The following is a 27710-nucleotide window of genomic DNA, read 5'->3' as shown; positions in this document are numbered from 1 at the left end:
CATAATGCACTTTATAGATATAGATTTATAGTAAACTGTCTGGTTTAATATACACTCACTGCACACTTTATTCAAAACACTATACTAATACTGGTTAGGGCCTCCCTTTGCTCTAAAAACAGCCTCAGTTCTTCGTGGCATGGATTCCACAAGATGTTGGAAACATTCCTTTAAGATTCTGGTCCATGTTGACATGATTGCATCACGCAATTTCTGCAGATTTGTCAGCTGCACATTCATGCAAATCTCCCGTTCTACCACATCCCAAAGGGTTTCTATTGCATTCAGATCCAGTGACTGGGAAGGCCACTGTAGAACACTGAACTCATTGTCATGAAGCCAGTTTTAGACAACTTTTGCTTTGTGACATGGTAAATTATCATGCTGGAATTAGCCATTAGAAGATGGGTCAATTGTGGCCATGACGGGATGCACATGGACAGCAAAAATACTCAAATAGGCTGTTCAAGCAATGATTGATTGGTATTTATGGGTCCAAAGTGTGCCAAGAAAACATTCTCCTTACATAATACCACCACCAACAGCCTGGACTGTTGACACAAGGCAGGTTGTGACCTTGGATTCATACGGTTGCTGCCAAATTCTGACCCTACCATCAGTGTACCTCAGTAGAAATTAAGATTTACCAGACCAGGCTATGTTTTTCCAGTCATCACCTGTCCAGTTTTGTTGAGCCTTTCTCCACCACATCCTCAATTTTCTGTTCTAGGCTGACAAAAGTGGAACCCGACATGATCTACTGTTGTAGCCCTTTCACCTCAAGGTTTGACAAATTGTGCAGTCTGAGATGCTATTCTGCTCACTACAATTGTACAGAGTGGTTATCTGAGTTACCATAGCCTTTCTATCAGCTCGAACCAGTCTGGCCATTCTCCGTTGACCACTCATCAGCAAGGCATTTACGTCTGCAGAACTGCCGCTCACTGGATGTTTGTGGCACCATTCAGAATAAACTCTAGACTGTTGTGTGTGAAAATCCCAGGAGATCAGCAGATACAGAAACACTACCAACCCATCAGGCACCAACAATCATGCCACGATTGAAATCACTGATAGCAAATTTTTCCCCATTCTGATGGCTGATGTGAACATTAACTGAAGCTCCTGATCCGTATCTGCATGGTTTTGTGGATAGCATTGCTCCCACACGATTGGCTGATTAGATAATCACATGAATAAATAGGTGTACCTAAAGTGCTCAGTGAGTAGTATGTATAAACTATGCAATGATATTTTCTTGAGGTTAATTATCAATAAAAAAAAATGTTGCTCACAGTTTAAGACTGTGGTTCTGTTTTTTTTTTTTTTTAAGAACTACACAAAACAGGTATTTTTAATGTTTATATCTCATGAGCTGATTTCACAGAATTGTTTAAATGCATCATATATTAGGCTTTGTCTTACAAAGAGAGGATGAAAGAAACCCAAAAAGAACATAGATGCTATAATTCAAAACAACTGTGATGGAACGCAAACTGAAAGTGAGTGCTTTGCACAAATAGTGAAGCTTTAAGACAATTATAGACAATCACACTGGAAAAACTGGCATGTCCTTTATTTCAGACAAGTGACAAACTCTACAAATGTGTCTGGTTAAAGAACTTTAGAGACAATTTGGGTAAAAAAAATAAAGGTAAGAAAAATAAAACAAGGAAAGGGGGAGAGAGAAGTATTGTCCTGCTCTGTAGCAAACACAGTCTAAAATTACAACATCACATCCATTTTTTTTTCTCGCTTCTTAAAAATCACAGTTAATGATTGTGCACCTTCTTTTAGAATGGCAGACCTAGAAAAAATCCAGAGGTAGAGTAAATTACTTAAACACCAGATTTACCTGGTGAAAATATTATCTGTATTTCTGAGGAAAAACCAGCACATATATGGAACAGACTAGAGGATATATTCAAACGTCCATAGTAATCATTTTCCATTAGTTATCACTGGATATTTACATGTCATTCCCTACTTTACTCAATGCTGTTTTCAAACCTTAAGGAAAACAAGAAAATTAGCCAAATATAAAGAACTTCAAACTCCTGGGTGTACTTGTGTACATTCTGGGGTGAGCTTTTTGAATGATTTGAATGATAAATTCAATAACTCAAAACATTCATCCCAACAAAAATCAAAACAAAAAAACATCCAGTTGAAAAGAAGCTATCTGCTCACCCAATTCAAGGTGTTTCTGCGATGTACATAAAAGTTGGCCCATATAAAATTATGATTTATAATAAAAAAAGAAAAAAACAATTCCACAAAATTCCTAATAAAGGACAACCAAAGGGTTCGAGCTTGTATTCTATGAGGGCTTCCTATAAAGGTGATAGACAAGGATTCGTAATGTGTCAGGCCTTCATATGGTGGCAAGGACTTGAGCTGCAATTGGATGGACATCCTGAGAAAGGTGGCTGGTTAGCTCTGGCGTCCCAAGAGGTGTAGAGCACTGACAGAAAGAGAAAGTGGGAGAGAAGGTATAATGTCAGAATGCTGTTGTACTTTTTGATTTAACTGCATAAAATCCAGGAACATTGCTTCTTTTTCTCCCAATTTAGAATTGCCAATTCCCAGTGTGCTCAAAGTCATCATGGTGGCGTAGTGACTCTGACGAATCTCAGTTGCCTTTGCGTCTGACACTGTCAATACACACACCTTATCACGTGCCTTGTTGAGCGTGTTTACGCAGAGTCATAGCATGTGTGGAGGCTTCACACTATTCTCCACGGCATCCACACACAACTCACCACGTGCCCCACTGAGAGCAAACCACATTATAGCGACCACGATGAGGTTACCCCCATGTGGCTCTACCCTCCCTAGCAACTGGGACAATTTGGTTGCTTAGTAGACCTGGCTGGAGTCACAAAGCACACCCTGGATTCAAACTCATGACTCCAGGGGTGGTAGTCAGAGTCTTTACTCACGGAGATACCCAGGCCACCATCCAGGGGCATTTTTAAACTAAATCACTTCATGCTTCCATTCACACATAGCTGCATAAATGTGTCTCTGCAAAGGTCACTTCACTAATGCTAATAATGCTACACAGGGAAATTTTGCCACACATGACGTTATTAAATAAAAAGAGATGGCAGCTGAAATTGCTTCTCAGCAATTGCAGTACAAAAGGCAAAAGTTATTATGAGCTAAATTGCTTTGACACATTTTCAAAAACGAAGTTGTAGACAATGAGTTGGGTCTCATACCTGTTCTGTAACAGGTACTGTGCGTTCTGGATCTGGTCTTGGGTTCCTGTGATAGTGATGATGCGGTCTTCAGAACCCTGCAGGGGCTCATCGATTTTGATAGACGCTCCAGACTCATGACGAATCTGCTTGATCCTCTGACCCCCTTTACCGATGATCGATCCTGCCAGCTGAGAATCACAGCAGGGCGAGTTCAATGAATGTGATACACACAGAGACCTCGGATTAGGAGAGCATCACATGACCTGTATGAATGGATCAATGTACTCACATCTTTGGGAATTGTCACTTGTGTGGTAATAACAGGGCTTCCCATATCACTACAGTTACTCCTTCCACCTGAGCATCAATGAAACATGAGAAAGTGAAATGACAACAGGAGATTTTCAATGAAAGATTCAAAAGGTGAATTTTTTTTTTTCCTTTACAAACTGGGATATTACCAGACTGATAGGAATCCCAAGATGAATTATTGTCTGCTTTAGGGGAAATAAATTTACAGAAAAATAGCAAAATTTACAAATCTGTTACCATCCAATCTTAGAAAGCAGCTAGAAGCTCTGCTTTACATCTCACAAATTTAATGGTGAAAGACAATGATTAAAAAAATAATAAATACAAATCTAAAACTTACCATATCCATCATTCTGAAACACAAAAGAGAACAGACCATAAGAACAACATTTAAACAATGTTTTCACACAACATACAGAAAAAACAACAACTTAAAAGTCAGTTTCCAGGTAGCGAAAAGCTGCCATGGATGCTATCGTTTCGGAAACCACCTTTCCTTAAAGGAATAGTTCACCCAAAGATAACAATTCTCTCATCATTATGCTGAACACAAAGATTTTTAAAAGAATATCTCAGCTCTGTAGGTCCATACAATGCAAGTGAATGGTGACCAGAAATTTTAAAATCACATAAAAGGTAGCATAAAAGTAATTCATAAGACTCCAGTGGTTTAATCAGTCTTCTGAAGCGATCCAATCGGTTTTGGAGCATCAAAGTTCTGGTCACCATTCACTTGCATTGTATGGACTTACAGAGCTGAGATATACTGCTAAAGATCTTAATTTGTGCTCAGCAGACAAAGTCACATCTGGGAAGGAAAGAGGGTGAGTAATGAGAGAATTTTCATTTGAGGGTGAACTATTCCTTAAGTGAATGTTTTCTACAGATTACTCAAAACCCTATTTCCAAAAAATAAATCAGAACACCAGCAAACTACAAGTAACAGGTTACACTGCGTACTAACCATGTTGCCTCCATAACGTTCATTGCGTCCTCTCTTTTCTCCACTAGAAAACAAGTAAAAGCAAACAATTGATACAGCGCAAATATGATATGCAATGATTAACCTCTAATATCAAATACTACACTAACATGCTTCTAAATGCAATTACTTTTAAAAATACTTTAGAAACAGAACACTTACTGTCGTCTCTCCTCCATTTGGCCACGCTGGGAGCTATAGGAGTACTGGTCATCACTGTAAACAGCCATATATTGTCACCCAATATTAAGACAATTAAATACTTAAAATCACTTACCAAACAAGTTAAAAGGACCCACCCCAATTTTCTGTTTTATTCTGATTTAGTTGGCTTGGGTCTCTCCTTTTATTGCAAGTTTTTTTTTCCTTTGTCATTTTAGCATATGCAAACACCATTAATAATACCAAACTATTATAGTTCTAATCTAACCCTGTAAATACCCTTCGTTAAAGGGATAGTTAAACCAAAAATGTAAATTGTGTCATCATTTACTCATCAACATGCTGTATGACCCCTATGACTTATTTTCCTTAAAACATAAAAGATGTTCGGCAGAATGTTCACCATTCACATATTTTTCTATACAATGAATGGTGACTGAGGCTGTCATTCTGCCTAACATCTCACAAATTTGGAACAACATGAAGGTGGGTACATGAAATAATTTCCTTTTTGTTGTTGACCTAACTATCCCTTTAATAAAATACTATAAAGGGACAATGACAAATTAATTCATAAGGAAGGTGGCTCACTCTCTCCTATGATGGGAAGGTCCTCCCATGTTACGTGGGGTACGGCCCCCTCCTCTCCCTCCTCTCTGAGGTGGAGGGGGGCCCCTTCGTGGACTCATGTCATCATAGTCTCTTCTGTTTGGTGGCATATGGTGGCTGCTGCGACCTCCGCTGGGGGGCATACGGTCGAACCCGCCTCCACGCCCCCTCGAGGGGAAGCCTCCCATTGGCCGACGCCCCCGCTCTTCATATGTTGCGGTGAAGCCACCATAGTCATAAGTCTCATCATAGAAGTTGGGGTCGTACGGCTGAGTGCGACCTTTAGTGGGAGCCTGGGGAGGGAGGGAGAGAGAAAATTATTGTCCAGAATAACATACTGACATACTACACTTACTATTTCTGCTGTATATATTATGTCATGCTCTGCATAGTATGCAAATTTATGCAGTATTCCATTCCGGACACATCCCACGATTAACAAACATATTTTGACACTGTTGTTTTATCTGACCTCCACAATGAGCTCAAGCATGGTCTTAATGCATTGCACCACCCGATCTGCTTTGCCCCCAACGAGCACCACACGGTCAGTGGACTGAGGACAGCACTCCTGGAATAGCTTGATGGTTGTCTGAGTGCTCTACAATAGCATAACTGACAGTTAAGCATGGTCTCAAAACAATTCAAATATCAACAGTGATAGTACCCATCAGAAAATTAATTGTATTGTTAGAAGGCTTGTACTGGCATCTTACCTCACGGAGTTCCTTAATCTTGGCTCCCTTCACACCAATGATGCTTCCGGCTAGACTTTGATGAATGAGCAGCCTCAGCTCACAGTCAAAGTCCACCCCCTTATAATGCTGATACTGCTCCAACCAATCAGAGAGGAGAATCACATTTGGCATTCAAATATCATGCAGCATAGCTTCAGGCAATATACAACTTGCCCGCATCTAGAGGTGGGCACTATTATTAGCGGCCAAGCACCGAAGGTACGTAGGCACCTATAGAGACTGCTAATGTGACGTCATCGTGACATATTACCAGCGGTGAACGCAAAGCATTTTGGGAATCCGCGGCACAAACAGAAGGCGCCAGACTTGATTGCATGGAGGGAAGAACGCAGTGTTCAAGGTGCCGTCTACCTGCTGTGTTATAAACTGCAATAGTCGTTCTCACGATAGAAGTGGCATAAAGCTTAAGAACGGAAAATCCTTTTATCGTTTTCCAGCGTGGAAAAATAATAGTACAAGCCATGTTTCAGAGGTGACAAAAAGTGCGACGAATGGCATAGATAGCAGCAGTAAGGAGGCCCAAGATTACCTTCGATAACACTCCACCACACATGATGGTGTGTTCAAAGCATTTTCACAAAGTTAAATTACAGAGAGTAATTTTAAATGTTATGTTGTGGGCAAATAACCAGCGTGTTTTGTTTGATTTAACCAGACCATTAGATTTGACGTTAGGCCAATGTTAACCGTTAACTAGCATGAAATGGCTAGAAAATGAGCTTAAGTTACCAATGTACTAAAGCGTAACGTTAATCAGTTTTAAATGTTGTACATCTAGGCTACATAGCTATTTATTTGGTGACTGTGTTTGCAGGCAAACCTGCCTATGAAATGTTGGAGTGTGATCCTGACTGGGCCTGGGATATGTGGTGCCTTGTGAGGGGGAGGATAAGACTTTGCTGGATAAAATTGTGGTTGTGTGCTGTGCTTTGACCATTATGTGTCCAAGTTGTGAAGCCGTCGTGTTAGAATTATACACCATGCTCACATCTAATATGTAAATTATAATATTTTTTTTTTCAAAAGATTTTGTAATGTCACTTCTCACATGTAATGATTTTTAGCCATCTCTGTATATAAAATACACAAAGACTGAATTAAATTCTGCCTCCTTTATCTGTATTAAGGAAGAATTGTGCAAAATCAGTTTGGATTGCAATACACAATTACATAACTTAAATGGTAGTAACAACCAACTTAATTTCAGTTTCTTTACATATTTAACATGTAAATACATTTAGATGAAGACATTTATAAAGAGTCCATAGAAAAGATAACTGGAAATGTATGAGGTAGGTTGTGGGTGATAAGTCACAGACATGTACAAGCATCGCATTGCCATAACTCTTCTCTGGCTGGTGCGCTGCTGAATCCCACGCAACCTAAATGGAACCACTGTATAGGACAGTTCTGATTATCGCAAGCAACCATGTCTGCAAACATTCAGGCTGTCTGCAAAAGCACCACAACACAGCCTTTTCAGGTTGACCTCCCCTGACCAGTCACTATGCTCGTAAGAATCCAGTCCTTTGATTCCCTTTTTTTTCTCGTCATATCTCGTCTTTGCATTAGGATGTAGTTTTAGGCGGTATGGTCCGACAATGTTTTCTTTAGCCCGCTGCATTTTGTAGTATTATATTCTGTTTTTCACGCTATTTTTTAAATTATTTTCATGCCACTAGCCTGCTATGCGATGCCAGCCTATGTAAACGGGCCAAACATACCCATAATTCTTTGCGTTCTGATGACGTTGCAGCCCAGTTGGTCACATGTCTTAGCAATCTCTATAGTATCCTTTAGCGTTCTTATTATGTTTCTTCCGCTCGAGAAGTCTATGGCAGCCTATAGAACCATACATGGGAAAATTATGAAATTTGGCACGCTGATAGAACACTCAAATGTTACTGACCAAAATTTGGGGTCTGTAACCTAAACCCTCTAGCACCATCAACTGTTCAAACTTGCACACATAACGCCTATAACTTTTGAACCCTATGACCTAGAAAGATTACCTAGATCATTACATATCATCGGGGCAAAGTCCTGAAAGTACTCAAAGTTTGGGGACATCAACACCTAGTGGTCAAAAGATCCAAAAAATGCTTAACTTTTGAAAAATGTGGCCAATTGTCATGGGTGTTCAGCTTCATTGGGTCATGCAGAGAACAATGATACCAAATTTGCCATGATTGGGCGTTCTTCCTGTCTGCCATTTTGAATTGTATTAATCCATAATTTTTTTAACTCCTCCTAGGCCATACATACGATGCTGTCATTTTGTCGCATACCATCTAGGGAAACTTACAACCAAAAGTTATTAAAAGCTTTTTGATAGACCAAACGGTTCTCGAATAGCGCATTAAAAAAATAGATGGGAAGATAGAAGACTCTTAAATATAAATTTAGTGACAGCACCATATTTATAGTGAATTGTATTGTACTAAGCAATTTTACTTAAGTTTTTATACTGCTTTTCTTGAAATCCTAATCAGTGATGTCCAATCATACTTCCTTAGTAAGTGTGATTGGCCCCGTAATTGGTGCTTGCAGCTATATTTTAATATTTATATATATATAAAATAATTTTAATAACTACATAATATTACATTCAAAAGTCCTTTTGAAAAAATAAATAATAATTATATTATTAATTATTATAATAATTATATTATATATATAGTTTTACCAGGGACGAACTGCTGAACATTCAGCAGCACATACCAGATAATCTTTTCCGGTTTTTCAATATTCGGACGTTTTGCTGGACATTTTAGTTGGAGGCTGCTGTGTTGTTTAGATGCTTCACGAGGCGCTAGGCGAGGAGACGAGCTGGCGGCTGGTTAAACTCCGTCAGCGTTCGAACAGCACTGCCGAGCATTCATCTGCGAATCTCCGCTCTCTTCCCAACAAAGCGGATCGAACTACATCTCCTCACACATACTAATAAGGACTTTTCAAACTCTGCTGCACTGTGCTTCACTGAAACCTGGTTGAGTGAAGCCATTCCGAACAGCGCATTACATCTGCCGGGCTTCCAGCTGTTCAGAGCCGGATCGCATCGCGTGAGTTAACGAGGAAAAGCGAGAGGTGGTGGAACATGCTTTTACATCAGCGAAGTTGGTGTACAGATGTAACAACACTAAAGAGGATGTGCTGTCCTAATCTGGAAGCGCTCTTTATTAACTGTAAGCCGTTCTACTGCGCGCGGGAGTTTTCTTCGTTTATTCTGGTGAGTGTTTACATTCCTCCAAACGCGTCTGGGAACTTAAGCTGCAACAGCTGGCTGATCAAATCTCAGACACAGAACAACAATACCGGACTCAGTCATTATTATTCTTGGGGACTTTAACAAAACAAATCTCACCGCTGAACTGCCCAAATACAGACAGCACATTACATGCCCCACCAGAGACAGGAATATACTGGACCACTGCTATACTACATTAAAGGATGCATATCAGCTCTGTCCCACGTGCAGCTTTGGGTCTCTCTGATCACTGTCTGGTTCATCTTCTCCCGACCTACAGGCAGAAATTAAAATCAACCAAGCCAGTTGTAAGGACTATAAGGAGATGGACTATTGAAGCAGAGCTGGAACTACAAGCCTGCTTTGACTGCACTGATTGGAGTGTTTTTGAAGCTGCAGCTACAGACCTGGACGAGCTCACAGATACTGTGACATCATACATCAGTTTCTGTGAGGATATGTGCATCCCTACTAGGACATTTTGTCATTCAACAATGATAAACCATGGTTCACAGGAAAACTCAGACAGCTCGTCATGCCAAAGAGGAGGCTTACAGGGGTGGGGATAGAGTCTTGTATAATCAGGCCAGGAACACACTGAATAGGGAAATCAGAGTGGCTAAAGAAGCTACTCTGAGAAGCTGAAAAACAAGTTTTCAGCTAACGACCCAGCATCAGTGTGGAGTGGCCTGAAACAACTTACTAATTACAGGACTCCTACCCCCAACCCTGTGGCGGACCAACGACTGGCTGGCGACCTGAATGTGTTTTACTGCAGATTTGAAAGGCCCGATTTCACACCCACATGCACTCGGACCTTCATTTCACACAACCATTAACACCTCCTGCAACCCCCTCCTCCCCCTCCTGCTACACTACCTGCACTAAAGATCTGTGAGGGCGATGTGTGCGTGTCTTTCGGAAGCAAAGGACAAGGAAGGCTCCAGGACCAGATGGCATCTCACCAGCTTGCCTTCGTTCCTGTGCTAACCAACTGGCCCCCATCTTCACTCAGATCTTCAATAGATCACTGGAGCAATGTGAAGTCCCATGCTGCTTCAAGCGGCTCAGTCATTATCCCGTCCCTAAGAAACCAAAAATCACAGGACTTAATGACTACAGACCTGTAAGCCCTGACATCTGTGGTCATGAAGTCATTTGAGAACTGGTGTTGGCCCACCTGAAGGACATCACTGGACCCTTTCTGGACCCCCTTCAATTTGCTTATCGAGCAAACAGGTCTGTGGATGATGCAGTCAACATGGGTTTGCATCATATCCTGCAACATCTGGACAGACCGGGGACATACGCTAGGATCCTTTTTGTGGACTTCAGCTCGGCTTTCAACACAATCATACCAGATATACTCCGGACTAAGTTAAACCAACTCCCTGTTCCCACCTCTACCTGTCAGTGGATTACCAGCTTTCTGACCGGACAGGCAGCAGCTTGTGAGGCAGGGAAAATTCACTTCCACCACCTGTACCATCAGCACTGGTGCCCCCAGGGATGTGTGCTCTCCCCACTACTCTTCTCCCTGTACACCAATGACTGCACCACCAAGGACCACTCTGTCAAGCTCCTGAAGTTTGCAGGCGACACCACTGTCATCGGCCTCATCCGAGATGATGATGAGTCTCGCGTATAGAAAGGAGGTTGAGCGGCTAGCTGTCTGGTGCAGTCAAAACAACCTGGAGCTGAACACGCTCAAAACAGTGGAGATGATTGTGGACTTTAGGAGGAACACCCCAACATTGTCCCCCCTCACCATTCTAAACAGCACTGTGTCAGCAGTGGAGTCATTCAGGTTCCTGGGCACTACCATCTCACAGGACCTGAAGTGGGAGATACACATCGACTCCATTGTGAAAAAGGCCCAGCAGAGGTTGTACTTCCTTAGCCAACTGAGGAAATTCAACCTGCCACCAGTGCTGCTGAAACAGTTCTACTCAGCGGTCATTGAGTCTGTCCTCTGCACTTCAGTAACTGTCTGGTTTGGTGCAGCCACTGAAATTAGACATCAGAAGACTACAAAGGACAGTTCGGTCTGCTGAGAGGATTATTGGTTGCCCCTGCCCTCCCTTCAAGAACTATACACTTCCAGAGTGAGGAAAAAGGCTGGTAAAATCACTCTGGACCCCACTCACCCTGCCCACTACCTTTTTGAACTGTTGCCTTCTGGCGGCGCTTCAGAGCACTGAGCACCAGAACCGGTCAGACACAGGAACAGTTTTTCCCTCAGGCCATCCATCTAATGAACAGTTAAATTACCCCCATTGAGCAATAATTATGTGCAATACACAGTTTAATTTTAATTTAAATTATATTATCCAACTTATCCACTTCTGCCATTACTTACATTGCTCTGTACATAATATACTGTTTTTTGTTCTTTATATACAGATTGTATTAGATTTGCACTACGTGTGTGTATGTGGGTATGTATGAAGGTGAGTTTATGTACGTATATGTATAATTATTTATTTTGTGTTCTTTTTTGTTTTTAATTACCTATGCCTTGCTGCTGTTTTTTTGGTATTGTTTGTATTGTTGTTGACTGGAAGCTCCTGTCACCTAGACAAATTCCTTGTATGTGTAAGCATACTTGGCAATAAAGCTGATTCTGATTCTGATTCTGATTCTGATATATATATATCTCTCTCTCTCTCATTAAAAAAGGTCACAGAACGAACTATAACTAATTTATTTAAAATAAACCATATTATTTTATCTACTCAGCATTGTTTTTTTTATTCAAACAAAAAACAAAGCTTGTCTCTTTTTTGTTTGACTTTGATAAGCCTTCTCAATTCTGAAGCAAACCCCTTCATCCCACATTTCTTTGTCCAAATTCACATTGGAATAATGTACAGATTTAGCTGTTATGGAAGGAAATTGGTAATTTAATTCACCAAAGCAGCATTCAACTGATCACAATGTATAGTCAGGACATTACTGGTGTAAAAAAACAGCACCATCACTAGTTGAAAAGTCATTTTTGATCAAATCTAGACAGACCCCATTTCCAGCAACCATCACTCAAACACCTTATCCTTGAGTAATCATGCTAAATTGCTAATTTTGTACTAGAAAAAAAAACTTGCCATTATATCAAACACAGTTGAAAGCCATTTGGATCGTTAAATAAAGCTTAACATTATCTCAGTGTTTGTATTTAATTTCAACAGTATGTAATAGACTGGCATGTCTTAAGGTCAATATTAAGACAAAAATGGCAAAGAAACAGCTTTCTCTAGAAACTCATCAGTCAATCAATGTTTTGAGGAATGAAGGCTATACGATGCTTGAAATTGGCTATACAATGCTTGAAATACTTGACAAAGGTGTACACTACAGTCTTCAAAGACAAAGGACAACTGGCTCTAACAAAGACAGAAAAAGATGTGGAAGGCCAGATGTACAAGAGGATAAGTACATCAGAGACTCAAGATTGAGAAATAGACACCTCACATGTCCTCAGCTGACAGCTTCATTGAATTCTACCCGCTCAACACCAGTTTCATGTACAACAGTAAAGAGAAGACTCAGGGGTGCAGGCCTTATGGGAAGAATTGCAAAGAAAAAGCCACTTTGAAACAGAAAAACAAAAAGAAAGAGTTAGAGTGGGCAAAGAAACAGATATTGGACAGTAGATAATTGGAAAAGAGTGTTATGGATCTTAACCCCATTGAGCTTTTGTGGGATCAGCTAGACTATAAGGTGCGTGAGAAGTACCCGACAAGACATCCACATCTATGGCAAGTGATACAGGAAGAGTGGGGTGAAATGTCACCTCAGTATCATTGCTGCACGTGGAGGATTTTTTGATGAGAACCCTTTGTAGTTGAAGTTTGGAATTTGTATCAAATTGTAATAATTTTTCATGTTATTAATGTCCTGACTATACATTGTGATCAGTAGAATGCCACTTTGGTGAATAAAAGTAACAATTTCTTCCTATAAGAGTAAAACCTGTACATTATTTACTCTGTAACCTTTGGCCGCCAGTGTATCACATATATACATATGTACCACCCATCTCATATGTCAAATGTGAAAAACCTCACCTCTTCCAAAGTGGGAATGATCTTCAGCAATATCTCAGCTACTGTGGGAATATCGGCACTGACGCTTAGGATTCTGTCAAAGCAACGAATTCCATTCCATGAGAAAAGAGAAGATGATATTAGACATAAAAACAGTGTGAATGTTCTGTTGGTCATTTTTAAATGTGAGTAGAGGGAACAAACTGATCTCAAGGTGTGCCATGTAATCATGCATTCCTTTATGTCAAAAGGAAGTGAAAAAACAGAAAAACAATGAAAAACAAACTGAAGCTCCTTCCCGTTGCTGAAATGTCAAGGTACAGGGAAGGTCAGACAAAGAGTGAAAAATAGAGGGATGCCTGGGTATTTAAAGGAATAGTTCACCCAAAATGTTATTTTGTTATTTCTTATGTTGTTTCAAACTCAAATTACCTTCTTCGGTTTCTTGAAAGAAGAACGTTTTGCCTTACATTCCATTGTGTTTCATAGAAAGAAAGAAAAAAGTAATATGGGTTTGGAATGACATGAAGGTGAGGAAATGACAAGAGCATTTTCATTTTTGGGTGAACTAACCCTTTTATGTGACAGAGGTGACAAAGTGCAGAATGACAGCACATAGAAAAGATGAACATGAAGCAGGAATTCAAAATCCATTACAGAAGAGATAGAAAGAGCAGAGTCAGAATGAAAGGAGCAGTGCAAAGATGAGTGGCAGTAAACAGAGCATCTTGGGGGACCAGAATAAGTCAAAATCCACAGAAAAACAATACAAAAAAGGAGAATAAGCATGTATTTGCAGTGCCCCTTCACCCTCAGTAACTTAATTCATCCTAGTATTATCAAGAAACCTTGTGGTATGTGGAGGAAGTACATTTCCCACAGGTATATAAAAAGCTATTACAGAATATATCTTCTATGAGAGTGGACGTAGAGGGAGACAGAGTGGGAGAGGGCTTCCTTATATGACAGAAAAGGCATTTTAATATAGCATTGCAGTATTTCAAAGTATTGATAGTCATGACATCATATTCATCTGTTTTGTTTATGGCAGTAAGGGAGTATTTTGTACATTAAGGATGTTAAAACAGTTCTGATATTGGCAGTAACAGAGCTGATATGACTTGGAGGTTTTGAGTATCTGAGTGGCACGTACCGCTCGGGCCCACTGCTGTCTGGGACTGACACAGTGGCATTGTACTGCAGGGGGCGGGCCAAGCACCCAGAGCAATCAAGCACACGGATGTCAATCAAGTAAGCCGCCCAATAGGAAGGGCGGGATTATGGGTGTGGCCAACCAGGGAGTCAGGATGTCAGGCGGCAACGCAGGTGGGCGGTACAAGTCGATCCAGAATATGGGATTTGGCCAAAAATGGACAGAAAAAATAAACAAGGAAAAGGGGAGAGGGAGTGGAAGAGGAATACATTTTTTTAATTGGAAAAAACTTTCAGTTTGATTTTCAATTTTCACAATGTTGGAGGAGAATGGAGGACAGGAGAGGAACAGAGACTATGAGAAAATGTATTAGGCCAAATACTATTATTTTAGCCTGTAACAATGATTGGCACATTTTATATACTCTTCAATTAATGAGCACAGTAGAATATGGGGTACATCATTGCAAAGGCCTCTTACTATTATATAATAAAAGCACTACTTTTGTAACCCAATATACAGCTTTGCTTGCAGAAAATACATTTTCCCTTGGACAAAGATGAGTGTACAGTTTTCTGTTGGTTCTCAAAGATATTACCATTAGCATGCCAAATATAACCTAGTTCAAGAGACTGAATGTGTGAGCTAAACACAAGAGTACTCACATCTGTGCGGAGAGCTTTAATGTTCTTCCCACCCTTTCCGATCACTGCTCCGGCATTCTGGAGAGATGACCAATCAGCATTGAGATACAGTCAGAGAAACAAAACTCAGTGACAGATAATATTCAGGTACTTACTTTGCTCTGTAGCAGTATTCTGAGTTCTACCATGTCATCAGAATTTCTGGAGCGTTTATGAGGCTTGTCCTCAAAATCTTCAGCAGAACGCTTACCTGAGTAGAAATAAAGGTGAATTTAATCACAACCACAAATGGAGGCTCTAATTAGTATATCATGATTTTCAGAATAACTTTCAGTAAAGCCGTCCTTCAAGTAAATATGAAATGGCATTCAAAACCCATTTTATTTCTGTTATGTGCAGTATTACAGAGTAAAACATAATATTCAACAAGAACCAAAAATGTTGGGAAGGGCTTCACTATCCATCAAAAACGTACTGGATTGTGAAACGTGGACATTTAAAACCAGATTGGAGTTTGCTAAAACCACACCTAAATAGCTATTGGTTTTATTTGTGATTTGATACTATGCCAGCTTCCATGGTGAAAACAAAGTTAAAATGTAATGAAACAAAAAAGTATAAAGATTGAAACCTATAAGGATTTTTTTTTTCTAAAACATACCGAATGTGGTCTGAGACTTGGTTAAAAATATTTCTAAAAAGTGTCAGCCAAATAAAATGATTTCCTGGTTAATGATAAACATTATTTTTGGCAGCATACAATTATCATCCCTGTAGGGTACCGTGTAACCATATGGCAACATATTTTCTTTCACTTTCTCAACATTCAGAAAAGGCTTGTTCATAATGCATTGTTGGAAATAAAATGATAGTCTTTAAAGTAACCAATAATATGCGGTTTGTCAATTTTCTGTAAAACATTGTTGAATAAAATTGATCATTAAACAACAACATTTTATCTTATCAAAGACGCAGGAAAAAATCATGTTGTAGAACAAACATACAGATAATGGAAAATGCCATCCAGACCGCTAGAGGGCGCCGTTTGATTACACAATGCTGACTGAAGCGTTAACTGAAGAGCTCTTTGGAGTGCCAACTTTCTACGACTACCATTATTTCTGGATTATACATTTGAATTCAGAGCTTTTACAAAGTGTGATAATTAACTATAAATTAACCGACGTTTTTTATATAGACGTTTTCATGTTTAAACCGATTTGCTGATGGTTTTAATTTGGCCATTAATTGGCGGCTGATACATCAGTGGATCCATTCTTTAAATACATTTGCGCGGTGCAGTTGAAACCTGGTTTTCATGTAAGTGTGGCGTGAGACACAACAGAAGCTGCCCTCTGCTCCATGTTTTATGTGTAATTCTGGAGCACGCATTTAAACCAGGCTAAGGCAGGTTTCCCTCGCTATCAGCACTCCAGAGATGGGACAGTACAGAGCTGATCACCTGATATTGCAGCGGCATCCCTTGATGATCACAAGGCTTATCTTGATATTGTGGCACAGATTTCTAAACTGAAGACCCCTTTGAATTCTGAAAATGAATTCTCTAGTTTAAAGCAATAGAGGATGTCAAACAACTTGACAGCACCGATATTCATTCAGCACAGACGAGGAAAAAAGACAACAAACTGCATGTGCCAAAATAATGGTTTTTAAATTACACATCACCCGTGCTAACATTTATCATGATTTACAATAGTAATAGTAACAGTAACTCTGGTATTTTGACAGGAATAATATCATTAAATCATTTATAATAATTTTTTACTACAACTGTAGAAGGTGTTAAAAAAAAAAGACCATTTGCATCAACCACAGTAATGATTACTTAGCCTAAATCATTAGGAGCCTGATGAAGAACAAACATCCGTTATAAAGTGGGAAACCAAAATTTTTACTAGCTATATACCAACTTAGTAAAGTGTTCTACTTTACAGTCAGAATATAATAACTAGTCTTATAGAAATAAGTTGTTAATTACATTTTGTTTGAATTCACATATTATCTTGATGAAATTCAGTGTCAAATTCAACAGGTTCCAAGATTATGCATAGTACAAATGATGCATGTTAACTATAAACTTGTTACAATATATATTTGTAACATAATATCTCCAATTTATCACATACAATATAAAGACATTATATTTATTGGTGAAATACATGGAATTTGTGCATTTTTAAATAGCTAAAATGTGTCAAAAATGAAAAGCTAATGATGAAATTAAATTTGTAAAATTAATAAATTTCATTATGTACTAAGTTAGAAAGTCCCCTGTATAATTTACAGCATTAGCTGAGAAATGATTTCTTTCATTTATAAGCAAAATGGACAACAAAATCGAATTGAGAGCTTATTAAATCGGAATAGAATCAGGAAATCCGTATCAATACTAGGTATGCACCGAAATTTTGGCCAAAAGAGGAAAAAAAGGCCGAAAATATATGACTCCCCACCCCTCATTGCTCAGGTTTCACTCTCGATCGATCTAGCCATTATCACGGCGCTACCAAGCAAAGGCCGATGTCAGCGGTGTGGAAATACTTCAAAGCAGTACGCCGCACCCTATACGCATACTACGCAGTCTGCGTAGGGCACCAATGCTCGCATGTTATATGTTATCCAAGTTCCCGAAAGCTGTTGCGGAACACAGATGATAACTTAACGCTCATATCACGCGAACGCAACAATCCTCTTGACTACCAGTAGATGAACAAAGATCACTTTCCATTGCTTGTGTGGACTGCACGGAGGTATTTATCTGCCCAAGCACCAGCACACAGAGAGAGACTATTCAGTGCAGCATCTCATGTTCTTGATGAGAAGAGGAACCGTATCTCCTGCCAGAAAGCTGAGCAACTTTTGTTCTTGAAGAGAAACCTGCCACTTTTACTTAAATAGAAAGCAGTCCAATTTGCTGTGTATAGCAATTACATTAAAATAGGTTTAGCCCTGCAAAACTTTGTTCTTCACTTGAGGCTACATCTGTCATTTACAGTTTGAGGTTGTTTTTAGTTCTATTACTGCTGTTTTACACAATTTTATATTAATGTGGAAATACGTTTACATAAACAGAGTAGAGGCCCTCTGCCGTTCTGCGTTTTGCCTGTTGTTTTCATTAAAATGACTATGTAGCATATTTAAACTTTTTGAATTTGCAAGATGCTATACTAGAGCTGCTAAGTTCATTACTTGACTGCTGTTTTGCACATCATTTCAGTTTTGAATTAAAAAAATGAATTCAATTCATTAAATTAATTATAAAGAATAATATTAATACAATTATAAAAATAAAAAAACTATTTTAAAATTTTCGGTTTTCGGCCAAGTGCATCCTGAATTTTCGGTTTCGGCCTAGAATTTTCATTTCGGTGCATTACTAATCAATACCTGTTTAATAATCTCATAAGTTAATATGTAGAGCTAAATGTACTCAACATTTAATATAGCCATAATAATAATTTTGGTCTTTTAAAAAGTGGTCTGGGTTCCACAAAAACAACACAGTGGGAATTCAAAATGGAATGAGACCCTGTAACAGGTCAAGTGGACCAAAAAGAGATCCGATTCCACTTTCAAGGTCAAAAATAGTGTGAATGCAAAGAGAACTGTCTTTTTTTCACTCGTTTCACTTTTTGGTCCACCTAAAGTGGTCAGAGTTTGGTTCTTTTAAAGAGGGGCCAAGTGTGAAAACACCCTAAATACCAAATAGGGTCCATTTTGATTTCATGTTGACATTAAGGGTGGTTTCACATATAATACATTTTAAGTGAACCAAACCCAGTTCGGTTAAAGTGAACCATAAAAAGGGACCCAGCCGCAAATGACCTCAGTGCTTTTGGTGTTCACAATGTAAGGGTGCTTTTAAGCTGGCAGTTTAAAACAGTGCACGGTTCACATGAAAAATTGGTAATGTGAAAGCTGTGATGCAGACCGGGGAGTGTACCATGGTACCAAACAAGAGACTTCTTGTAGGAGGTGGTCTGAATTCGGTTGCAATGGAACTGTAGTGAAATTTGCATGAATGTGAAAGCAACTTGGACTCGGGTGCACACTCATTCAGGAAGTAACTGCTCTGCTCTGAATGCGACCGGTTCGTTCATTTTCGGTGCTCAAATAATACAACAAGAATGGAATATCACATAAAAACGTATCAAGGAATCATGGTATATCTATATTCGCTTAAAATTCCCATATGTGGACATTAAATTGTGACTGGAATATGATGTAACGCAGCCATGTATGGCAAGCCACAAGGAACTTATGTTATAAAATGCAAAGCCGACCAGTACCTACTCGCTTATACAACGGACAAATCAATCGTACCGTACTTAGCCACCTCCTGAGGTGATTGGAGTATGGTTCGCTTTTGGTTCCTTTTAGGGGAGTCTGAGACCACTTGGGTTGTTCACATATACACGTTATACTGCTCAGAGTGCTAAAACAAACTAGGTGTGAAAATAGATAAAATCTTACCGTTACTCTCTTTGCTGCTGAAGGAGTTCTCCTCATCATGGAAGTCATTTTCTAGCTCCATTATCTATCTACAGTGTGTGAAGATGAACAGTCCTCTCCGTTCTAATGAATGCCTGAGGAAAAATACAAATAGTGCATGAATGAAAATGCTATTTGACCAGATATGATACTAGTCCCAAGCTTGGAGTATTATGTATAAGTTACTATATAACTGATATTATTTATCTCTTGTCCATTGAGCAAATTCTTGACTAATGCAGTGAGCAGCAACATATGCAAAAAAAGACCCAAGATCCCCAATCCTGTGCACCAGATCTTAGTAAATGAAACAGCAAGACATCTATCTGTACATAACAAATGCAGAAATGAACGTGGTTCTGGTTGTGATTCTACAATAATGAAAAAAACTCAGTTAACCAACTAATTTCTTTCAACTCACTCATACTGCCTGGTAAAGATTAGAAAAACAAACCAACATTTTGAGTTTGTCCAAAAACCTATCGAGCAGGCTACTACATAGAATGTTTGAGCATATTACTGTTCGTGCCACTACAATATTCGAATAAGTCCAAGTCTAAATATACCGTCTCGTTGGGCAGCTTACTAGGTTTTTAGACAAAGCCATACTTTCCAATAAATTCGCTTCTTGCTTTCTTCCTGTTTGGATCAGCTGCCTGACTCGCCAAAACAAAAGATGGTTTCAGGAAGCTAATGAGCTAGGGAGCTAATTACCGTACAGCACACACAGACATACGTCTATATATATAAAATTGTTGACCAGCAAATTACAAGTTGTGTGGGGTTTATTACGCCTTGTTGTTAATAAATAAAAATATCGAATTAAGATATGAACATACAAATTTACAGTAGATGAAAGAGAGCTAATCGATGCTGCTAGGTTTCTTTAGCTAACAGACCTGACGCTAGCTACCTTGCAATAAACAATGCAAATTGCGCAAATTAACCGTGTGTGCATGGAAACGAGTGTCAAATATTTACGATCTTGATTCGGTTTAACATGAGAATATATGTGGATAATTATGTAAAAACAATAATGAAACGCTTTTTGCATCAGAGAATATCTACCGACCTGTTCTTATCGACGTACTCCCCCTATTGTAACAACAATGACGCACAATATCTTAGTAACGCCGATGAAGCTTCGGCCAATGAAAGTGTCTCCCTCCACAGAAGAACGTGCTCTGATTGGTCCAAACCTCGACAAACACGACGTTGAAGTAGAGGCACTGACAATGATTGGCTAATGTAGATGTCAATCTTTTCTGACCGCCAAGCGGAGGCGGAGCACGACTAGCTGATCGCCTGTGTGAAAACAGTTGCTTTTTATTCGTTTACAACTGTGACGTTTCTTTATGACTTGAACTACATGAACAAAATATTAAACTTCATTAATCGCCGTTCGTGAGGAGTAAAAAGATCTATAGTCAAAATTAATTGTCAATAGTTTTAGTATGCTGTATAGTTTCTAGACATTTGGAGGCCTAGGCAAAATGTATGTTGGAGGCCTCCCGCCATGCTCTCCTCCCCTCCACCTTTCAGAATTCACGAGTTCACACTTAGATTATGCGTATTTGGCATGCTGTCCAGGGGAGGGCTCCAGGCTCTGAATTTTGGCCAGATTTACACAGTATTACATTGGATTGCATTGTATTTTGGATTGTGTTACATCCAATAAGAGATTAGGACTATTAAAAATCAAAGTGAGGAGATGGGGGCGGTGGAGGGATGCTGATAAACTGTCAATGAACAGAGCTAAGTCTGCAGTATATATACCTCTTATCTCGTTGATTATCTGAATGTGCTCCTCCCGAACTTTGTTAATAAAACATCATTTAATAAAAAAGACTTGAAAACAAATATGATTCCTAACCATTTTATTTATACAAAACCTGTTATCAGTATTTTTATATTTTTACTTAAATGTGCATATTAATGTAACTTTAATTAACGTAAACAAAAAAAAAAAAAATCTGAAAAGTCATCTTTTTTTTTTTTTTTAGCAGTCAGGAAGTTTTTGCAGTAATTTGTTCAGTAATTTATTTATGGTAACACACTAACCCACTATTTGGGATAATGAACAGTTTTGTTTTTGATAGACTAAATATAGTCATATTAGGTATGTATTGTAGAGAAATACCTTATGATACACAAATCAGCTGCTAGTGGAAGTGAAAAGACAAGTTAATTTCGTCAACTGTAATTGTGTGCTTATTCATATGCTTAAGATTGCATACTTATTTTCAATAAATATTGCAACAGTATTTATGATTGGAAAACGAAAAAACTAAGTCTATTATGGTCTATAGTCTATTATGATAGACTAGAGCAGTTAATGTAGGCTAAACATCTGCGTTTTAGAAGATATACAGACTGTTTTAAAACATAATAAACAATGCTTTAGTATAGTGCGTTTGCTCTTTGACTGACAAACTTGACTTTTTCTGTAGTGTTTTGCGAGTCAGCTCCTGACTAGGGCTGGAAATCGATTGTAGCTACATACGCTCGGATTCAAAGTGTCAGAAGTGAATTCAGTCCATCAACGGTGCTCGCGCTCTTTTGAACTGGAAATAACCGTCAAATGATCTATCTCAAAATGACGCTGATCGTTAGAATCAGTTTATTTTTTACAATACATTACAATCACTCAAAAATAGATGATACCTGAATCACGAGCTGCACTTTCTTTGCGTGCCTGCTTAGCCTTACGCTTAGCAGCCCCTGAAGGATGAGTTCGCTTCGGCGCCATCAGATACATTTGCAGAAAAGTTGGATTTTATTCATCTACAATCTCTTCATTCATAAATTCAGAGGTCGGGAGTGACTCGCATGTAAACGTGATATTAATTGGTTTAACTACAGGTGAATGACAATTGTTATATCCAATGGACAAACAGCATAGTATTTTGCTGCTCTTGATTGGTGGATAAGCGTGTGTATATTTTGGAGGCCCCGCCTCCAAGGCCGAGGCCCTAGGCAACTGCCTAGTTCGCCTATAGGTAGCGCCGGCCCTGAGTACAGTATAGTAGGCTGTAAATAGTAAACATATGCTTTAGTAATTAAGAATAATATAGATAATTTATATTTAGCTTTATATTTGATCATATTATTAATATTTTATGGCATTTTATAATATTATATTTAATTTTGATTTTGTATTTATTTTAAGGATACCATTTCATTTATTATTAACCCTTGTGCACTTATCAATATAGAACCCTATTTCACGACCAAAACATCTGAGGTGAAACCCCAATTTATTTATTTTTTAGTGTTTTAAGAAATGTAATAACACTATTTTCACTAAAGTAAAAACTCTTAAGTTATATATTTCTTTTGGGATTTTATGGTATTTCTGACCTTATTTACCTCTAAATTACATAATTACTCCATTCAAGTTAATATTAAATAAGCACATTATTTGTTATCTTCACTTCAAGAAAAAACTTAGTTTCATTCATTTAAAAAACAATATGCCATGCATTGGGGGTCTTTGGTGACATTTGTTGGACTAAAAATAACAAATATAAACAATGTCAACCATGGCCGGTATATGGCATCAGTGCTCCATGAATTGTCTGATCTCTATAAACCAACGTTGTAACAAACTTAATTTCTAAATCTTATCAAGTTATGCACTGGATATAGTCGAAGACAGAAGTTTACATACACTTAGGTTGAAGTCATTAAAACTACATTTTTAACCACTCCACAGATTTCATATTAGCAAATTAGTCATTTAAGACATCTACTTTGTGCATGACAAAAGTAATTTTTACAACAATTGTTTACAGACAGATTGTTTCACTTTTATTGACTATATCACAATTCCAGTGGGTCAGAAGTTTACATACATTAAGTTAACTGTGCCTTTTATTTATAAAAATGAGTTATCCCCTTTCCTCCCAATTTGGAATGCCCAATTTACACTACTTAGTAGGTTCTTGTTGTGGCGCTGTTGCTCACATCAATCTTGGTGGCGGCGGAAAGTTAACCGTGCCTTTGGAAAATTCCAAAAAATTATGTCAAGCCTTTAGACATTTAGCTTCTGATAGAAGGTGTACTGAATTGCAGTTGTAGCTGTGGATGTATTTTAAGGCCTACCTTCAAACTCAGTGCCTAATTGTTTAACATCATGGGGAAATAAAAAGAAATCAGCCAAGACCTCAGAAAAAAAAATTGTGGACCTCCACAAGTCTGGTTCATCCTTGAATGAAGTCAGGCACTATGGATACTATGCTATTATTATCAGTTGTTATATGAGCTGTTCAGCTACAGGGTGAAGTTGAATATTTGAAAAAGTTTACGTCATATCATTGTGGCAGCGGGGGCGTGGTCAAGGGCCCGTCCTGGAGAGAAAAGCGGTAAGGGCGCTTACTCCTGAGCTAAATTATACCTAACACCTGTGTCTAATTTCAGTGAGCACGGGGAGAGCGGGATAAAAGTGGCAGCCACAGAACCTTTGAGAGAGAGAGTCTGACACAAGGAAGCCTGCTGTGTTCCTTAGTATGATTAACTGTGTGTGTGAAGTACTGTGTATGTGGGAAGTGTGTACATTAAAAGTCTCACCTTGAGCTTGAAGAACTGTCTTCTCGTGTCATCCTTGCTGGAAAGTGTCACAATCATCCTCATAAAACGCCTGCTACGTGTATTATTTCTGGACCATACAGGTATATTTGTTTTTGTTTTGATAGCGTCAACGACGCTCTGTTTGGAGACGGCGTTCCCTTTCCGCCGTCCGCCAAAGCAGACAAAGAGCTGCTCGGAACATCTAAAGCTCTGTGTGCGGCCCAAATAGATACGGAAAGCACGTACCGGACACAGCAACGAAAAGGCTGGGTCTGCCTCCTCCTGGGGCAGCGCTTGCAGGTTCATGACCTGATCCCTGTAGGGGGTTGTAGGAACCTTGGGCACGTAGCCCGGTCGCTGTCTTAGGATGACGTGAGTATCTGCCAGACCGAACTACAGGCAAGAGTCGCTGAAAGAGAACACTTGTAGGTCTACAACCCTCTTGATGGATGCTAGCGCTTTCAGGAGGGCCGTCTTCAAGGAGAGGGCCTTGAGCTCAACTGAGTCAAGCGGCTCGAAGGGGGGTTTCTGAAGGCCCGAGAGGACCACTGAGAGATCCCAGGAGGGGAACAGGCATGGGCGGGGAGGATTCAGCCTCCGGGCACCTCAAAGGAAACTGATAATCAAGTCATGCTTACCCAAGGACTTGCTGTCCACTGCGTCAAGGTGGGCCGCGATAGCGGCTACATACATCTTCAAGGTGGAGGGGGACAGCCTCCCCTTCAACCTCTCTTGCAGAAATGAAAGCACTGACCGATCTGTGCATCCATGCGGGTCTTCAGAATGTGAAGAACACCAAGTTGCGAACAAGCAGCACTTTAGGGTGTAAAGCTGCCTGGTAGAGGGAGCTCTGGCTTGGTTGATGGTGTCTACGACCGCAGATGGTAGGTCACTCAGATCTTTCACGTCCCATCCAGGGGCCAAACGTGGAGGTTCCAGATGTCTGGGTGCGGATGCCAGAGGGTGCCCTGCCCTGGGATAGAAGGTCCTTCCTCAGGGAGGTGCTGTTGCGAGGAGCGTGAGATCCAAGAACCAAATCCGATTGGGCCAGTAAGGAGCCACTAAGATGACATGTTCCTTATCCTCCCTGATCTTGCGCCCCTGGAACTGTTTTAGAGGAACCACTGTGCCGGGTTCTAACCGGCAAGTAATAACGCGTCGGGAGGAAAAAGAGCATCCTGAGGCTCGGTTGCTGAGAAAAGACTCAAAGCACTTACCTTGCTCCACGCACCTGGCAGGGGGCGGGTTAGAGACTGAGGAAGAGATCCCGGAGAGATGTCTTCGGAACTCGTCAGCGCCGGCCTGCCGGAGATGGGCAGTCGCTGTTCCTGAGGTGAGGTAACTGCATCCGGGAAACTGGGATGGGCAGTCGCTGCTCTGTTATAGTCTCACCTATTCAGTTCTTTGTGTGTGTGCACGCATGTGTGTGTGTTCTGCATTGAGGATGTGTTATAGTGTCACTCCTTCATTTCTGTGTGTGTTCTGCATTGTGGCTCAGTGATTTTGATTTGTCAAATTTAAAACATTTCAAATGAAGTATGATTAAATAATTATTAAATCAAAATTAGAATTTTGCCTCTTTCAACATTTCTACAGAAGATCAGACCATGGTGTTTGTGGCAGTGCGAGAATGTCCATAGTGAGTGAAGTCCATAAGCTCCTACCACAACTGAACCTTAGATGAAATTCCTAAATATGAATCAAATTATGAATCAGTTTTAAGTAGCAAACAAACAGCTGATTCAATAATGGCAGGCTCGCACTTGGCCACCCACTTGTGCTCAGGTTTTATGTCTACAAGCCTTTATTGTCACACTGGTGGGGAACTGGCAGAGTATTGGTGGAGTTTGGAAACTGGGGGCCACCATATCAGATGGTTACTGGATTGACCTGGATGTGGATCTGTGTGACACTATGCTTACTAACATATTGGCTTCTCGGCAGCAGAGGGCAGAGTTCTGAGGAAAGACCCAGTGAGAAGCTGAGAGGTGGACAGTGGGATTCAGCACTGTCAGAGAGAACTCAAGTCAAGTCAAGTCATTTTTATTGTCGTTTCAACCATATATAGTTAGTACAGTACACAGCGAAACGAGACAACGTTCCTCCAGGACCATGGTACCAAATAAAAACAACATAGGACAAACACAGGACCACATGAGACTACACAACTAAATAAAATACCTATATATACCTATATACCTATATAAAGTGCACGTGCAAACATGTGCAAAAAGTACGCGACAGTACAAGAAATATCTGACAATGAACAGGACAATAGGCACAGTGAGAGACAGTGCAGCGCCGACCAGTACACAGTAGTGCAAAAAGATGACAGTTTCTAAAAACGTAAACATAACATACTATGAGATAGTGTTCTATGCACATAGCAGTTATTGGGGTAGCAGACAGTTATAAAGTGACAGTAATTAAAGTGCAACTCAGGACACGTGTGTGTGTGTCAAACCAGTCTCTGAGTATTGAGGAGTCTGATGGCTTGGGGGAAGAAGCTGTTACACAGTCTGGCCATGAGGGCCTGAATGCTTCGGTACCTCTTGCCAGATGGCAGGAGGGTGAAGAGTTTGTGTGAGGGGTGTGTGGGGTCGTCCCCAATGCTGGTTGCTTTGCGGATACAGTGTTTTTTGTGGATAATGTGGATATGTGCTTTCTTTCTCTTGAATCTTACTGAGAAGCATTTTCTGAATTGTTGAATCAACTCTGGCAAGCACAAAAGAACTGGTGGATATGTGCTTTATGATGAGCATACAGGTGGATCAGACGGGCAGATGAGTTGTGTTGAGTGCCAGTCTGATCTCTGAAAGAGAATGCAGAAAAGAGTCTACAAGAGGAGGAAATAAGTGTTATTTCTTTCTCTTGAATCTTACTGAGAAACATTTTCTGACTTGTTGAACCAACTCTGGCAAGCACAACAGTCTCTAGAGTTTACTCAGAATGGTACCAAAAACAAAACACATGCAGTGAGTGGAAGTTCAGCGAATGGAAATGCCTTGTTGATGAGCGAGGTCAACGGAGAATGGCCAGACTGGTTCGAGCTGATAGAAAGGCTATGGTAACTCCAATAACCACTCGCTGTACAACTGTAGTGAGCAGAAAAGCATCTCAGAATACACAGCACATCAGACCTTGAGACGGATGGACTACAATAGCAGAAGACCATGCTGGGCACTTTATTAGGACCATAGTATTCCTAATAAAGTGCTCAGTGTGTATAGATTTACTATTTTTATATTTTCTTAAGAAAATATGAGTAGTGAATGTCCCTGTAAAACTTATAGGCACAAGGCTAGAGTGTTGTGAATGGTTACCAGTGCGTTGCTATAAGGTTGTTAAGGTGCATAGTTAACCCAAATTTGAAAATCATGCCATCGCTTACTCACCCTCATGCCATCCTAGATATGTATGACTTTCTCTCTTCTGCTGAACACAAACGAAGATGTTTAGAAGAATATCTCAACTCTGTAGGTCAACAGGGTCCAAAACTTTGAGCTCCAA

General features: G+C 39.7%; 1 protein-coding gene across 2 annotated transcripts; it reads right to left on the bottom strand.

Moving 5' to 3' along the window:
* Window positions 1-1554: 1554 nt before the first annotated feature.
* Window positions 1555-22316, bottom strand: LOC127621005 (heterogeneous nuclear ribonucleoprotein K-like). 2 transcript variants are annotated; one of them, XM_052094411.1, is made up of 15 exons: window positions 22296-22316; window positions 19614-19726; window positions 15275-15369; window positions 15141-15197; window positions 14476-14519; window positions 13344-13416; window positions 5988-6101; window positions 5744-5872; window positions 5254-5564; window positions 4663-4716; window positions 4483-4525; window positions 3859-3871; window positions 3496-3563; window positions 3225-3394; window positions 1555-2464 (listed from the first exon to the last, which is right to left on the bottom strand). In XM_052094411.1, exons 2-15 carry the CDS (start codon window positions 19672-19674, stop codon window positions 2434-2436), a joined length of 1263 nt encoding a protein of 420 aa, XP_051950371.1. In that variant the 5' UTR covers window positions 19675-19726; window positions 22296-22316; the 3' UTR covers window positions 1555-2433. The 2 variants fall into 2 exon arrangements, with proteins under 2 accessions (XP_051950371.1, XP_051950370.1); XM_052094410.1 differs by lacking the exon at window positions 22296-22316 and adding an exon at window positions 20704-20755.
* Window positions 22317-27710: the final 5394 nt, after the last annotated feature.

This window comes from Xyrauchen texanus, chromosome 27, assembly GCF_025860055.1.
Source record: "Xyrauchen texanus isolate HMW12.3.18 chromosome 27, RBS_HiC_50CHRs, whole genome shotgun sequence".
Lineage (NCBI taxonomy): Eukaryota > Metazoa > Chordata > Actinopteri > Cypriniformes > Catostomidae > Xyrauchen > Xyrauchen texanus.
Note: the sequence above shows the minus strand (reverse complement) of the source record. Positions and strands in the feature narration are given on the sequence as shown.